The sequence below is a fragment of the Melanaphis sacchari genome, unplaced genomic scaffold, assembly GCF_002803265.2.
Source record: "Melanaphis sacchari strain LSU unplaced genomic scaffold, SCAv2.0 Contig0_pilon_pilon, whole genome shotgun sequence".
In the NCBI taxonomy this organism is placed as follows: Eukaryota; Metazoa; Arthropoda; class Insecta; order Hemiptera; family Aphididae; genus Melanaphis; species Melanaphis sacchari.
The window spans coordinates 20,265,636-20,282,116 of record NW_020270366.1 but is presented as its reverse complement, the minus strand read 5'-3'; the positions used below and the strand labels follow the sequence as shown (position 1 = coordinate 20,282,116).

The window sequence follows — 16,481 nt, the reverse complement described above, 5'->3', positions numbered from 1 at the left end:
AGGAGAACCAACTACTTTATTGTCAAATGATGTTTCTCTGTCAGATGTTGAAACAGACACGATGAAAGGAGATACTGAAGAGAATCGAGACAAACCGATAAAAACAAAAACGATTGTGCAGCGATCGAAATCTATTTCTGCGTCTACAATAGGAGAACCAACTACTTTATTGTCAAATGATGTTTCTCTGTCAGATTTTGAATCACACACGATGAATAGAAATATGTAAGTACAATCTATATTATTTTAGATATTTTCAAGTACATTAAAAATATCGATAAATACAATATAACCTATTATTTTTAAGACATATTATAACTGAATATTTTTGTGGTTTATCAATTATAATATTGTATGACTTGGTAATTATAAGAATTTTTATAGTACCTATTTAGTTATTTCTGAAAAGTTATTTGAGTTACATAAATTTTTTTTATTTTCAAGTTTAATAGATGTATATTTTATATTATACTGCTTGAAATTTCATTATTTTTATGTAAAAAATAAATTATAAAAATTTAATCCATACAGCCTTGTATTATTATACTATGTTAAATTGTATGGGGACCTTTGTTACGATTAAAAGTACTTAATCGTGTTTAAAATATATGTTGTGGATTTCATTGGATTTTTCCTTTAGTCTTGTCAATAGTTTGACAAAAATTCGTTAAATTTATACGAGTTGGTACGAAAACTAACTAAATAAAACAGTTCAATAAATACTTTTTAGTACTTTTAAACTTATCGACATTTTCAACTATCCAATTTCGTAGTGAAGTTATACAATCCATCCCGCGACAATCAAATGAAGGCGATCAGACTGCGAAACCATATATATCTTCAATGAAAAACTTACCACCTCTCCTTACCACAAATAATGTCTCACATGCTATGGTTGGGACAACTATGAAGAATGAAAATATGAAATATAATATGATGAGAGAATCTTTGGAAAGGTATTTAAGTATAAATAGAACATAATGTACATTATAAAATGTGTTTCTTGTTTTTCATCACAGTGTTTGTATATTATTTATGAACATTTTCAATTAATGCCCACCTCTTCACCCTATTTACACATATTTTCACAAATAATAAATATTTTTAATTTTAGGATATCGTGTACTTTATCAACTTATTATTGTCTCTGTTCAATGATTTTTCGTTATTACTAATAGTTTTAAAAAATTTAACTGACCTTTAATCTTTATTTTGATCCAAAAATTAAATCAAATCAAATTGTTTTATTCTGCCTTTAATTCTTTAAAACTTATCAACGTAATAAATCTTTTTGTTTTGCAGTCAAATGACACAATACAAGCTTAAACAAATAAATACGAACGATCTAACGGCGAGACAGATTATGTTCTTAATAAATTATACACCAGCTCTTTTAACCACAAATGATTTTTCTAAGTCTGAATTTGCGTCAAACACGATAAAAGAAAGTATGCGCCTCATAGATGAGTTGAGAGAACTTTATAACAGGTAAAAAAATCTGTAAATATATTTCATTCTATAATATTGAAAACATGTTTCTATAAAATACATTTTTGATTTCTTCATTCCTATGCTTATGCTAAGTACAAGCAAATTCATAGATGAACAAAGCCAACTATATACAATCGATGAAATTGCGAAGCAAGTTCAATTATCCACAAATGGTGATTCTGTGGCACTAAAAAAATCATTAACACAAAAGAAAGACATCGCATCAAATAATTTTCCTAAACGGTATAATCACATTAAAAACTACAATCAGTGGTATATTTTAAAATCTTTTTGGTGAACCTAAAGTTTATACATACTTATTAATATGAATCAGAGCTTGGAACGTTATGATTATTATAACGATTATAATGATTTTATTTGACAAAAAACGATTGAAATTTGTAAACGTAATTATAACGAAAAACGATAAACATAAATAATTAAATAACACAAAACAAAACATAATGATTAACAAAATATATGATATATCATTAAACAAAACATAACGGAAAACTTTATGTATAGTATATCATAAAAAGAAATAATTAATTTCCAATTATTTAATAGTTAAGATTAATTATAAAATTTATTAAAAATTTTAATTCTGAATAACGATAAACCCAAAAGTTTAATAATGTTTTAATTTCGATTTTCGATTAACGATTAACGCAAAAGTTGAAAAACGTTTAAATTCTGAATAACGATAAACTCAAAATTTATATAACGTTTTATTTGTAAATAATGTATATCAAATTTTTTTTTTCAAATGCAAGCCCTGATATAAACTATAATATACTATATCATTTTTCCGTGTAATTATGTCTTTATCATAAAGTTACCTCATAACCTTATAACCTAATACCTAGTAGCTCTCCAAAAACTAACGTCTTTTTAAGAAAAATTAGAATTGGCAAATAATTGAGATTTATGGTTGTCCAAACCTTTTGATTAAAATAGTAATAACATCTTAAAAAATACATTCATGATTTCCTTATCATAAGCTTAGGTTAAGTTTAGTAAAACACTATAGTGCTTATAGTGCTTATAATATAAACAAAAATTTCAGAAATCATTTTCATCTAAATACTTCCCTTATATTTACATAAATATTACATATTATTCATAGTTTTAGTTTAGATATTAAAACAACATTAACAACATATTATTAATTTCTTATATTGTCTACTTGTGTGTTACTCATAGCTTCACATGAACTTAACTAGAATTAAATATTTGATAAAATATTAATATAAAACAAATCGTCTTAAGATGACTTTTAAAATGATATATTATTTCTTTTTATTTTAATCCATCTAATTTAGCAATGAAACAAAAAAATATAAACCAATAAAAACAACAACGACCATGCAAAGATCGAAACCTACATCGGTATCCATAGAACAAGCAGCAACTATTTTGTCCACAAATGTTGTTTCTGTACCAAAAGTTGAGGCAAACACAATGAACGGAAATACGTACGTACAAAATAAATAAGTTAAGATAACTTCAGAATAGGTAAAAAATATGTAAAAACATTATTACATATATTTCTGAAAATATGTTTTAATTAAATGCTTTTGTGGTTTATCCATTGGCCATTGCAATGGTTGTGATAAATTTAAGAAAATTTACAATGCTTACTCACCTACTTGCTTTATAATTTCTGAAAAATCATATTAGTTACATACAGTTTATATATTTCTAAATTGTTTATATATAATAAACCATACTTCCCTTAAATGTTGTACATTTTACATAAAAAAAAAAAAATTTTAAAAATTGACTCTAATCAACGCTCTGTATTTGTACATAGTGTATGAAATTTCTGCAATGATTTAAAGTACTTAAATATCTTTATAACATTTTATAAATAACATAAATTGTCTTCTTCAATCCTGCTTATGGTTAGGCTGTTTAGCAAGAATTTAAATAAATCTTTATAATTTTACACGAAAACTTAATTAAATAAAATTGTTTAATTATAACTTGAACTACTTATTCCATATAATCTTTCGTATTTACAAACTGTATATTTTAGCGGCGATACGAATCAAAATCAACTAACTCTAAATAATAAGAACATATCAAAATCGGAAAAAACTGCAATGGTAATAAAACACAAATCAGTTGGTTTAAAAAGTAATAATTCATTCCACTTATTGGAGAAACCAAAAATGAAAGCGCAAATTTCAAGAATGGAAAGATTTAGAATATTTTGGCATAGGTATAAAAACATAATGCTTTTAATAAAATACAGTAACAGTTTCTTCATCACAATGTTTGTGGTAAATACAAGATAATTCACAGTGTATACTCACTTAAAAAACTATTTATTTTTTTCCATATTTAATAACATAAAAATTCAATATTATTAATTTTGGCTTACACATTATAACAGCATATGTATTATGAATTTAATATATTATATCTTTCACACCTATCCTTAGTTTAACAAATTTTTAACTTATATAAAATTATACATAATTATATAATTAAATACGAAAACTAAACTAAATAGAATTATGTAAAATTCACTCTTAAAAGTTTAAAATGCTATTTAATAAAATGTATCTTCATTATAAACCTCCTAATTTAGATTTGCAAAAATACCATACAAAAAGAAACCGAAGAATTTTTATTCGCCGATACAAACCGTTGATAATATATTGGCTGAATTAAGAAAAAAATGGAGCAGGTATTAAATCTATATAAACTCTAACGTTATATTAACCTACAATATTGATAGGTAACATATTTTTATAAAATACATTCACGGTTTCTTCATAAAAATGCTTGTATTAAAAACAACAAAATTCACAAACCATACTCACTTAGTCACTTCATTTCTTATAACACATGACATTATTTACATATTTTTAATTTTAATTAAAAAATATTATAAGTTTTAACATCTCATCATGAATTTCATATATTACCTCCTATAGTCTTATTATACCTATAATTTACAATAACTTACCTAAACTTATGCGATGTGATACGAAAACTAAATTAAATCGAAAAGTTTCATGATTGATGACCTTTATTGTGCCATATAATTGAATTTCTTTATAAACCTTTCAATTTAACAGTGAAACAGTTGAATACAAACCTACAGTTAAGAACACTAATAAGCTAAATGCAAATTTGTCCAAGATGTCAATACCACATTCACCAGCTAAATTAATAACAAATAATGATTCCCTGCCAGTAAAAAAACCAAAAAAAAAAAAGAAAACCATAGATACTCTTAAAGTCGAGATAAAAAATCTTCAAGATGGGTAAAAATTAGTATAATATACATTTATAACTACTATATTATTTAAAAGTACCTTTATTTTTGTATTTTTTTCATCACAACGCTTGTAATAAATACAGGCATATTATAACAAACCTTGCTACCCTAGTCACTTAATTATTTCTGACATATATTATTATTTACATAAATGTTACATATGTTTAATTTTAGCTTTTAAATTATAAATTTTAACTTCATATTATAAAATTAATTTATTGCTTCCTTCAGTATTACCTACCGATAAGTATGGTAAAAGCTTAATTAAACCAATATTATTTGATGCAAAAAATTAACTAAATCGAATCGCGTAATGTTAACCATTAAAATGAAACATAATTGATCGTCATTCTAAACTCTTCAATTTAGCATTAATATGTTACAATTAAAACCAACACGAAGAAATACTTACATGACAAGTGCGAAACCTGTTACGATGCCAACAAAAACGTACCAACTCGTTTAACCACAAATAATATTTTTCTGTCAATGGAGAAAACAGATACGAAGATAAAAAACATCACCACTTAACCCGTTAAGAAAACTTTAGAAATGGTATAAATACAACATAAAATAGATTTATAAATATACACAATTACCATATTTAAACTAAATACAAGGTAATTTACATAGCATGCTTGCAGACTCATAGGCGCACATAGGGGGGGGGGGGGGGTGCTTGGGAGTGCTTAGCACTCCCAGTTTCCTGTAAAATTTATTTCAGTATTTTATCAATCATTTGAAAATTATTGTGATTCATTGAGTTGGAATTTTTTTTCCATTTCAAATAGACAATATGTAGCTTATGAATTCACGATTAATATTGTATTGATTGTTTTGTATGAATGCACGTTGCACTGTTCCAGTTTTTGTCTAAACGTTGAACATTAACAGCAATCATATAATAAAAATTTGCATTTTCTAACAGAAAATTAAATCTTGTTTAAAATTAATTAATGATTAGATATTATTATTATTATATATATATATATAATATAAATACATTTTAATATTAATTATAATAATTAAAAATTATTAGAATGCAGTTTATTATGGTATTAAGAGGGTGTGGGGGGCAGCCCCCCACGGATCTGTTTACTGTAAATTATTCCAGCACCCCCTAAATTCACATCCATTGTACGCCTATACTTGTAGTTCATTTATAGTCACTTCATGTTTTCTATAAAAATAAATTCATACATATATGATCATTTCTGAAAATTTTAATAATTAATACTATATTAGTATGACGTTACATAATATACGAAATTAAATCTTACATGTTAGGTAGCTATTTTAATATTTCTTCACTATTTTATTATTTTTGAACAAATAAATTCTTAATCAATCTTGTAATGGTGATATTTAAATAATTATTTAATTTACTGACAAAATTAATTTCTGTTTAGCAATATAATGAACCATACTATATCAAAACAATTGAACACAAATAAGCTAATACTGAAATCTACTTCTACAACGCTGTAAATAAAAAATTAACCAAATACTCGTAGTTTGATCACAATAATGAAGAAAAACATATGTTATTTCATTTGAAGTCCTTTACTTCATCAATCAAATCAAAAATCTATTCAAAAATAATATTTAAAAACTCGCAAAAAATATAAACATATCTTCTCATAAGCAAAATATATCATAAAAATACCTACTAAATACCATGTTTAAACTATTACATAACGATCCAATATTTGAAATACAACTTCTTCAACGACTTCAACCAATAAATACGACGAATATTGAAAACTCCGAATATATTTGTGTACTACGTAATTACGCAAATGTTTATAATAACTTTTGTTGCAAGAATCATTAATAATAATGCATTTTTTAATCCATTTAAGGTCACGCTTGTTTCAAGTTTTCGAGAAACCTTTTAAACATTTATATATATTTGATAATTAATAAAAAGGATTTAAATTGAAAAGCCATGTAGATCCACTATATTTCAGTCACCGAAGTTAATACTAACTGATGCATACGACACCATCTATTGAATACTTTACTAATACAGATAACCTAACCATTCAATAAGCCACGTAGTGGTGTATCCATTATTAATTATTAAAAAAACCACACAAATTTAGTGGGATAGCAAAATTCATAAATTTTTAATGTAACAGGCGTACCAAATCGCATTAATCAAAGGTAAATTATTAGAATAGATAAAAAACAAAATTCCTATCTAATTACAAAATTTAATTAATTAATATAATTTAAATACTAATATAAGTTTCAGTAATACATTTATTATACTATAAATTTAATATCTTTCATAAAAAAACACATAGTTTATGTACTATTAATTACTGTATTATATTTTAATTTTTATGTGCTTAAAATGCATCAATTTATAGGTTTTGCCCACATATTTACATCAGATCAGATTCATAAAAACATAATTTTTTAATGTCATTTTTTTATCTGTTAACAAAAAACAATAATAATATATTGCCGTGTACGTCGAAACTATATTGCACTAAAGATACACTACCCGGAACACATAAAATGTTTTTAAATTATACTTTTCAGGGCCAAACACTCTACCAACCACCAACTTCTTCATATCGTTGCTTTAATATCTTCTAGTATGGAATCCAAGCATTACTGCGCAGCTGTTTTACTTAAGTGGTTCAAGTTTTTCATAGAGTGTGACACGGCGATCTTCTATACAAACTTAAAAAATTTCTTCTTGCTTCAAATTACCTTAAAACTTATATTGAAAATCAAACCTTCTCATTTAGAGTGAACAATAGCTACTCGGAAAACTTTCCTATTTTGGCCAACGTCCCCCAAGGAAATGATTTAGCGCCTTTTCTTTACTCTGTATTCGCACATTACACTCCGAAAATGTTGCACACATTATTATACCAACGCCGACGACACAATAATCCTGGCCTCAAACCATAGACCATAGTAATTATTATTGTATCGTATTATCAATAGTATCATCTTCATAAAAATAAATATCAATTATCAACATCATCATTCATCATACTTGTCGCTAAAGTTGTCTATTGACAACTGCTTTAATTTTATAATTAAATCTTGCATAAAATCTATTTAAATGTATTTACTATTTTATTAGCATAATATTTTGTACTAGAGAATCGACATCACTGTACTACCGCACCACCCGCCCTTATCCTGCCATGATGCTCCGTTTCCGTCTATGAATAAAAGGTCTATACTCTATACCTCAAACGACAACTCCCAAACTGTATCCGATAGGTTACAAAATCATCTAAACATTATCCAGTTCTGGTCTAAAAAATGGAAAATAAAAATAAATAATTCCATCTTCTTTTATTACCTTTTCACTAAGACAAGGAACTGCCCTCCCGTCTCATTTGATAACAATATAACTTCAGCAACCCTTGTAGTCAAATACCTGAGCTTAACGTTTGATAAACGACTCATTTGGACCCAACATCTCAAAAACAAAAAGAAATCCGTAAACTCTAGACTTCACTTGCTGCCCCTACTTCCCCGCTTCAAATTAAACACCAGCAATAAATTGTTTATTTACAAAGCTTTCATGAGACCGGTATGTGCGTACGGCATCCAGATATGGGGCTCCGGTAAACCTTTAAACCTGCGAACCATACAATTCTTCCAAACTCCAATCTATATGCCTTCATAAAATCGTCTCTGCTTAATAGTACTTAATAAAGGCCAATCTTCACAACGACTTAAGAGTCCCCACACTTTCTCAGTTAATTAAATCCCGCTTCCACTCATTCCATTCTAAGCTAATGCTAATCCATTAATTAAACGACTGTCTTCTGACTTCTTATATTCAATTCTTGTTAATCCTAAAAAAAGTTTGAAACGATCTTGAAAATATATAGTAATAAATAGTACATAAACTACGTAGTATATTAGTATATACCTATGTATTTTTTTATAAAAGACATTAAATTGATAGTATAATAAATGTATTATTTATGCTTATATTAGTATTTAAATTATATAAATTAATTACATTTTTTAATTAAATCAGAATTTTGTTTTTTTTTTTGTATTCTTATAATTATCTATAATATCTCTGTGGCCTGTGCATTTGGAGAAATCTAAACCAAAAGATGGAAACATATATTATATTGACTGAATTAAGAAAAAATTGGAGCAGGTATAAAATATATATATATATACACATTATAATCTAAATTCTACAATATTAATTACATATTTTTATAAAATACATTCTCGGTTTCTTCATTAAAATGCTTGTACTAAAAACAAGAACATTTACAAATAATACTCACTTAATCACTTCATTTTTTACCACTCATGGCATTATTTACATATTTTTAATTCTAATTTAAATATTTTAAGTTATAACATCTCATCATGAATTTCATATACTACATTATTATATCTCTTATAGTTTTACCGATGGTTTGCAAAAACTTACCAAATAATATACGAAATTAATTTCTTTACGAATATGTTAGCCATTTTAATATTTCTTTGATATTTAATCTTGTAATCAATCTTGTAATGGTGATATTTAAATAATTATTTAATATACTGAAAATATTAATCTTCATTTTAACTATGTAATGAATGCCATGAAAAATAATACAAATAATCATATGAATGAATTATAATTTATATGTATAATACTTTTTTTAAACACATGAGTGAGTTTTATGAATAACAATATTACTTTATTACTTAATAAGTTTTTTCTTCGAAAAAATGTATCGTTTTATAATCGCATAATGATATTACAATTGTTAATTAGGTATTTTATATTATTAAATACGAGTATACCATCGCTTATACTGAAACATTGCGTAACTCAGTTTTTGTTGTTTTCAAGAATAAGTACCTAAAATGTATAATATACTTTTTAAAATTTATCGTAGTCTTTAAAACTATCTTGTTTTCTTATAATACTAATAAGTAATAAGATATAAATTTATAATACTTGTATGGTAACAACCCATTATATAAGAAGATTTTTAAAGTTTCAGTCGAAATATTCTACTCAAAGTTTATTATTTATTTTACAGGTAATGCAAAATCATTGTATTTCTCAAAAATTTTAATGCGTATTCACAGTCCATTCGCATCTTTATCGGGATAATCGGTTTCTGAAGAAAAATGCCCTACTTTAAGAACAAAATTCATGGTTTTATAATTTTTTTTACTGTAGAATCTTAACTAAATAAGTAAGAACTATTATTTTCATTTATCTTACTAGCTATTAATAACTGTAGAAGGGTGAGAGTAGTATGTAGTAGGTACGTGCGTTATATAAATAGCTAAAAATAAATCTAAATACCTTGATGTATTTGTAGTTTATATGTAAATAGTTAATAATAGAGATTATGATAAACACTTAGAAGTATCTACGAGAAATATTTTTGAATTCATAACAAATAACTAAAAATATAAAGCGCAGATCTAAAATATCCAATTTTATTGAAAGGGAGGAGATGAATATTATTATATATATTTGGGAAGTATTATGATTTATGATAATATAGAACTTAGTACGGTCTATTCATAGACCTTGTATATAGACTATAGTGTAAGGTCTATAAGTCTTTTATGGATTACCGTCAGATATAAATAATCTATACTCTTAGTACACCACCTATTGTCTAGAATCTAGATTCGCCAAACTGCTTCCATAGAACAACACATGAATAAAACCTAGAAAAGTAACTACTTACGAGAAAATATTTGATAAATATATTAAAAAATATATCAACATGGTTCATGTATACTAATCCAATAAAAATTATATTTTTGAGGTCGATAAAATGGTTGAAATTCTTTTATTCAAAAGGTTCATGTTTACATTAACGATTTACTTACTTGACGTTATTTTATTTTATCTGTTATGGCAATAATAATTTATTATGCGCATTAAGTATTTAATTACATAACACTAAAACATAACATTATAAAAATTATTATTCATTTTAAATTTGGTCAACATTGTCTTTATCTTTCAAGAGAAAATTTCGGCAATTTTGTTTTTTGTTAGAATTTTGAAAATATAGTGGAATTAAGAGCAGTGGCGTATTTAGGAATTTTGCTAGGGGGGATGAAATATATAATAATAATACATCCATAAGGCCATAAATATATACATAATATACATTTTTAAAATCCCTTAACTTTTTACCTATAGCGGTTAGGGTAAATCAAGGCGAAATAAGGGGGGTATAATGTATATCGATTCCGCCAATTTTATATCAATTCCGCCGGCTACTGTTTAATGTTTATAATATCTACATATTGATTCCGCCGGTTATTAATTCTACCGGCTACTGTCTATAATATTTAGGTATTGATTCCGCCGGCTATTGTTTATCGGTGAACGAAAATTTGCTATGTCGTACATGTGTAATACGGAGACAACACATGCGGGTAGTGGGTACGAGTGGTACGACATCCTCTTAGTAAAATGTATAAAATTATTATAATAGTCTTATAATAATTCAAAACTAAAATGTATAGTCTAATTCAGTTGTTCTCAACCTTTCTTGTGTTACGACACTAATGTAGATTCATAAAAATGGCGACATACTCAGGTCCAGACTGAGAGGATACCAGTCTACCAAATTAGGTGGTCTATTGATACAAAATAAAAAAATACATTTTTTCAATATGTAAATATTATAAACAGTAGCCAGCGGAATTAATAGCTGGCGGAATCGATATGAGATATTTTAAACAGTAGCCGGAGGAATCAATAATTCCCCGAAATAAGAATTAACATAAATTGTATAATACATTAATACCTATCTAAAATTTAATAGTATTTATTATAAATTCATACTAATTACTAGTGCTAATCCCGAGTTTCATACGATAACAAAAAAAAAAAAAATTATAATACAAAATCTACTTTTCTATTTTTTCAGATGCTCAGTTTATTGATAATCTCATCTGGCATGATTTGTAATTTGTATCGACCGATGACATGCCAATAAAGCCAACCCATTAAGTCGGTTCTAATAAACAAAGTATATTATAATAATTACTAGTTTATAATTATATTTTATTAAATAAAGTGTTTTTATTTTTTTTTTTTAGTATCACTTATATTGTCTTAAAATTTCACAGTAATAAACTAACAACTAACAAAACGCAAAAAATAAAGTCTAACAATAATTAATACGACAAGTAGGCAAAAAGTCAGTACTCGGAATGACGAGTGACGACCGTAGTACCGTACCATAACATCTACATATACATCTATTAGTTATTAGTTATTACCCATTCACATTTCACAGTATTCACGAATCATGAATCAGTAATCACGATATCAATAGTCAATACGCTAAAAAAAAAAATAGTGGCTAGTCCTATACCTACTAGTAACAATTTTTCTAAAAATAAACCTGCCCCGGATAAACCCATGGTCTTCATATTAATTTTGTTTTATTTACCGACTGCCCATCAGGTTTATTTTAAACTCTCTTACATACTAAATCCCTAAATAGTAAATACGCATTTGTATATCAGAGCGGTACAATTACCGCGACTAGAACATTTAAAAAACAGATATGCTTAAAAGTAATATCATATTGAGAAATACAGAAAATGAAACAACTACCTATAAAAAAAGGTCAAGCGGGAGAGGATCTATCCCCCATATACCTCCCCATAAAATGTTTACTTCGTTGGACATCGAGTTGTCATTTGTGTTGCTGTACGATATATTATTACCTCCATGGCACCATGACGAAAAAATAGAATGGTAAAAAAACAAGATGTCTATATTATTATTATTATTATTAGACATATATTACAATACTTAACTAAATTAATAATATAGGGTAAAGACTTATTAATTTATTATAACTTGTTATTATTTATTAGTGTATAGTGTATACTATGAGTAAAAACTAAAGAATAAAAATTTTAAATTATTTGTAATCAACAGCCATCAATCGGATCAGTTAAGGGCAAAGAGGTTCTACAAAACATATTTTGTACGATAACAAACCCAACGTCTATTTTTCGTTTTGGCGCCAATTGATATAGAAATATCACGTGTGGAGTACTGGTGTGTGGTCAATGGTCACTGTGGTCGTCTGTGATCTATACCGATTACTGGATATTGGATACTGGATACTGAGTACTGAGTACTGTAACATGTAAGGATAAAGATATTAGCTGGTGCCGTATACTGTAAACTGTAAAGTTGTACTCGTACAAGAAGAACTAGTCGACTATAATAATCCTGACAACTTTTCTGACTAGGAACACGTGAATTATAGATTTTGTCGCTGTTGTATTCAACCTATACTGCACTTCTATTTCGTACCTGCTGTACTATCATTGTGGATCATTTATCGACGAAATGTCTAAAAAACCGATCAACCATTTAAATCTTGGTAAGTTTAATATTAATTGATTAGACACTTGAGTGGTCACCATTAAAATACGCATTGTTTGCTGCATGGGTTAAAAATATACACAAGATATAAAATGCTGATTCACCAAAAAAATTGTCTGTTTCAATCTTATGATGTATACTGTAGTTGGCGTTTAAGTATTATGATAAATGCTTATTGATATTAATAGTCCAACCCTTGATCAGAGACCTATCACCACAATGTTTAATGTGTCCCTCAGAAGTCTTAAATTTTTAGTACTTTTTATCAAATTTTCACTGCAAATGAAAAAAAAAAATTGGATTTATTTAGAGCTAATCATCTTTCTTGTATAATGCAAGCATTTACTTATTATTTCCTTATTATATAATCATTTTTTTATTTTTGACTGTTCATATTATTATCATCCTCTTGAACACATTATTTTTTTTTTGTTATAAAATTAGCTCAAATATTAAATTATAAAATTAGTTTTTAAAAATAATTTAACTTAGATATACTGTATTACTAATGGTAAAATAAATTACATTAATAGCAATAATGTCTCAAAATATGCTTTACAAACATTAGTCGTTATACTTAATATATAATAAAATATAAAATAATTTAATGGCGTTCATTACTAGACTAAATACCTACACTATTTTCTAAAAATTTAAAATAATGTTTTTATAAATAGAAAATTTTATTTTATTTTTATTAAATGATTCAATGACATAAATTAGCTGTTAAAATATTTGGAATATTCCTATTGTCATCACAGTATTCTTCACAAAGACGTTTTAATTATCTCTTATTTTTTAACTATTGTGATCCAATGGTACCCAATTCATGCTGTGCAACTTAAAATTCATCTGTTGCATTTTAATTTTGCATATTATAACTTTAAAAAAAAAACTCAACTCGGGATGAATTGAGGTAAGGTTCCAGCCCAAAAGGTGAAAATACTGAAAATACATGAACAACATTTTGTGTATCTTTATTTTTTTTTATAATTGCAATTTTATAATTTTATTATAAAATATTCAAGCTAATTCTTATAAAAAAAAAATACTTGTATTTTTTGGGTTTATCTACGTTTTAAAATGTTTATTTTTAAAAGTTTTCTAAATTTTTTAATTTAAACATTTTGACCTAGATGCATATGTGTCTGTATAATTGTTGGTGTTATATGTACATTATTTATTGGTTTTATCCTGTGAACCAAATTTTAACATGACCCAGTCATATAAATATTAAGTACATTTATACATTTTTTAAATACACTTTTTAGACCAGGGATGGCCTACCCGCGGCCCGCCTTAAATAGTTTTGCAGTCCACAAATATAATCAAAAATTTACAAAAAGTATCTCACTAAATAGTGAAATAAATAAATTAAACTGTTATATCTTATCTATGTTAATAAGTGATGTATTTTTTTTTATTACTTTTGATATAATTTTATCTGGGGCCCGCTGAAATGTCAACATAATTACCTAATCAATTTTAATAAAAAAAAATATATAACTCGCGTGATCGTAATGCATTTCTAAAGTGGCAAGATTATTTAGGTTGGTCACCCCTGTTTTAGACATTTCTTAGGAATGATTTATGTGTAATAGGCTTCTATTTTATTTATAATATAATTATATATTATATTTTTTATTATTTATAGCTTAGTAATTAATATATTTAAATATTTTATTTATTTTTAGCTTACTTATTAATTATACCTATTATTTTAATTTAATGTATATTATTATCATATCTTTTATTTATTTAATCTTATTATTTTCAGATCCAGAACAGCAAAAAACATTTGTACGCTTTCACAAATCACTACCTGATGTAAGAATGTTATTTTTATACAAATAATCCATTTATTTTAGTTTATAGTACTTATATTGATTTAAATAATAAATAATACATAAAATAATTTTTTTAAGTGTATTCATTTTAATACAATAAATTTATTTAAATAAATAAGTTTAATAATTGTTATTACTAAATACATTTTAAATATTTACATAATAGAAAACAATTTTACAATTTTGCATTTAGTAATCATAACAAAAAAAAAAAAAAAAACTTAAAATACATTTTAAGGCTAATCTTTATAAAAACTTTAAACAATAGCAATGTTTAACATGGGTTTCCAGTTATACTTGAAAATCCTACTTTATCATTAATGTTAGATGCTAACTGTTGGGCTTTGTTTTTTGCATTTTCAATGGTACCTTTGAATTTATCTCCAATTTTTTTCCAAACCGAAGATGGCGTAGTTAGATTTTCTGAAAAGTGTTCATTATTTGATGTATGATTTTCTATTGCATCTTGTGTTACTAATTTTGAATCTTTTTTAAATGATTTAGAAAAAGCTATTTCAGATTCTGGTTCTATGTATTGTGTGTTTTCATTTATGGTTTTTGAAAAATGGGATTCTTGTTGACTCATTTGTACAGGCATGCTTTTTACTTCATGGTTAGTTGAATAAGTAGTTTGTAAATTTCCTGTGTTTATATTTACTGTGCTTTTTGCACCAAGAATTTCATGTTCCAATTGACCTAATTTATCGAAGACACTATTATATTTAGAGTTAATAGGTTCATCTTTACCAGTTGATAATTGTCCAGAATGTGACGACAATTTGGATGATTGAAAGTTTACATTTCCATATTGTTTTTGATATCTTGGTTTCTGTCCTTCAGAATCACTTGTAAATTCAATAGTTTGTTGAGCTTGAGATTCTGGACTTTTCATTGCTTGATCATGATATTTTTGATAATTAGTATTCACATTTCTCAAGTCTACAGACTGTTGTCCTATTTGAGATGGTTTTGAATACCCATATAAATCTACTGATTGTTGGCCGACTTCCTCTTGTGTTTGTGTGGAAAATGACTCAATTTTTTCAAACTTTTGACTGCTTGGCTTTTTTGGTTCATAAATGTTACCGATGTCTACAGACTGTTGTCCTATTTGAGATGGTTTTGAATATCCGTGTAAATCAAGTGATTGTTGACCGACTTCCTCTTGTGTTTGTGTGGAAAATGACTCAATTTTTTCAAACTTTTGACTACTTGGCTTTTTTGGTTCATAGAGGTTACTGATGTCTACAGACTGTTGTCCCAATTGTGGTGGTTTTGAATATCCGTGTAAATCAAGTGATTGTTGACCGACTTCCTCTTGTGTTTGTGTAGAAAATGACTCAATTTTTTCAAACTTTTTACTACTTGGCTTTTTTGGTTCATAAATGTTACCGATGTCTACAGACTGTTGTCCCAAATGTGATGGTTTTGAATATCCGTGTAAATCAAGTGATTGTTGACCGAC

The 16,481-nt window shown here is 26.3% G+C and overlaps 3 protein-coding genes across 6 annotated transcripts in view; 2 read left to right on the top strand and 1 right to left on the bottom strand.

Moving 5' to 3' along the window:
* LOC112600449 overlaps positions 1-10,188 on the top strand; it is a 13,480-nt gene extending 3,292 nt beyond the window's left edge. The window contains exons 3-10 of the mRNA XM_025347677.1: positions 3-225; positions 774-956; positions 1,303-1,488; positions 1,585-1,734; positions 2,814-2,966; positions 3,530-3,715; positions 4,088-4,186; positions 9,823-10,188. Coding sequence (XP_025203462.1) covers positions 3-225; positions 774-956; positions 1,303-1,488; positions 1,585-1,734; positions 2,814-2,966; positions 3,530-3,715; positions 4,088-4,186; positions 9,823-9,826 — 1,184 coding nt within the window. The 3' untranslated portion in view covers positions 9,827-10,188. The remainder of the gene's footprint in view (positions 1-2; positions 226-773; positions 957-1,302; positions 1,489-1,584; positions 1,735-2,813; positions 2,967-3,529; positions 3,716-4,087; positions 4,187-9,822) is intronic.
* A 1,678-nt stretch (positions 10,189-11,866) lies between these two features.
* The window catches only part of LOC112597609 (DNA mismatch repair protein Msh2), an 11,840-nt gene continuing 7,225 nt past the window's right edge, over positions 11,867-16,481 (top strand). The window contains exons 1-4 of one of the 3 annotated variants that reach the window (XM_025343739.1): positions 11,867-12,527; positions 12,714-12,927; positions 13,034-13,167; positions 14,947-14,996. In XM_025343739.1, the coding sequence (XP_025199524.1) occupies positions 13,134-13,167; positions 14,947-14,996 (84 nt within the window). In that variant the 5' untranslated portion in view covers positions 11,867-12,527; positions 12,714-12,927; positions 13,034-13,133. Of the gene's footprint in view, positions 12,528-12,713; positions 13,168-14,946; positions 14,997-16,481 lie in introns of all 3 variants that reach the window. The other 2 variants (XM_025343729.1, XM_025343722.1) reach the window with 2 other exon arrangements.
* Positions 15,206-16,481, bottom strand: part of LOC112597594 (putative uncharacterized protein DDB_G0282133) — a 3,269-nt gene continuing 1,993 nt past the window's right edge. The window contains exons 3-4 of one of the 2 annotated variants that reach the window (XM_025343712.1): positions 16,107-16,481; positions 15,206-15,953 (exon numbers count right to left, since the gene is read on the bottom strand). In XM_025343712.1, coding sequence (XP_025199497.1) covers positions 15,291-15,953; positions 16,107-16,481 — 1,038 coding nt within the window. In that variant the 3' untranslated portion in view covers positions 15,206-15,290. The other variant, XM_025343707.1, reaches the window with a different exon arrangement.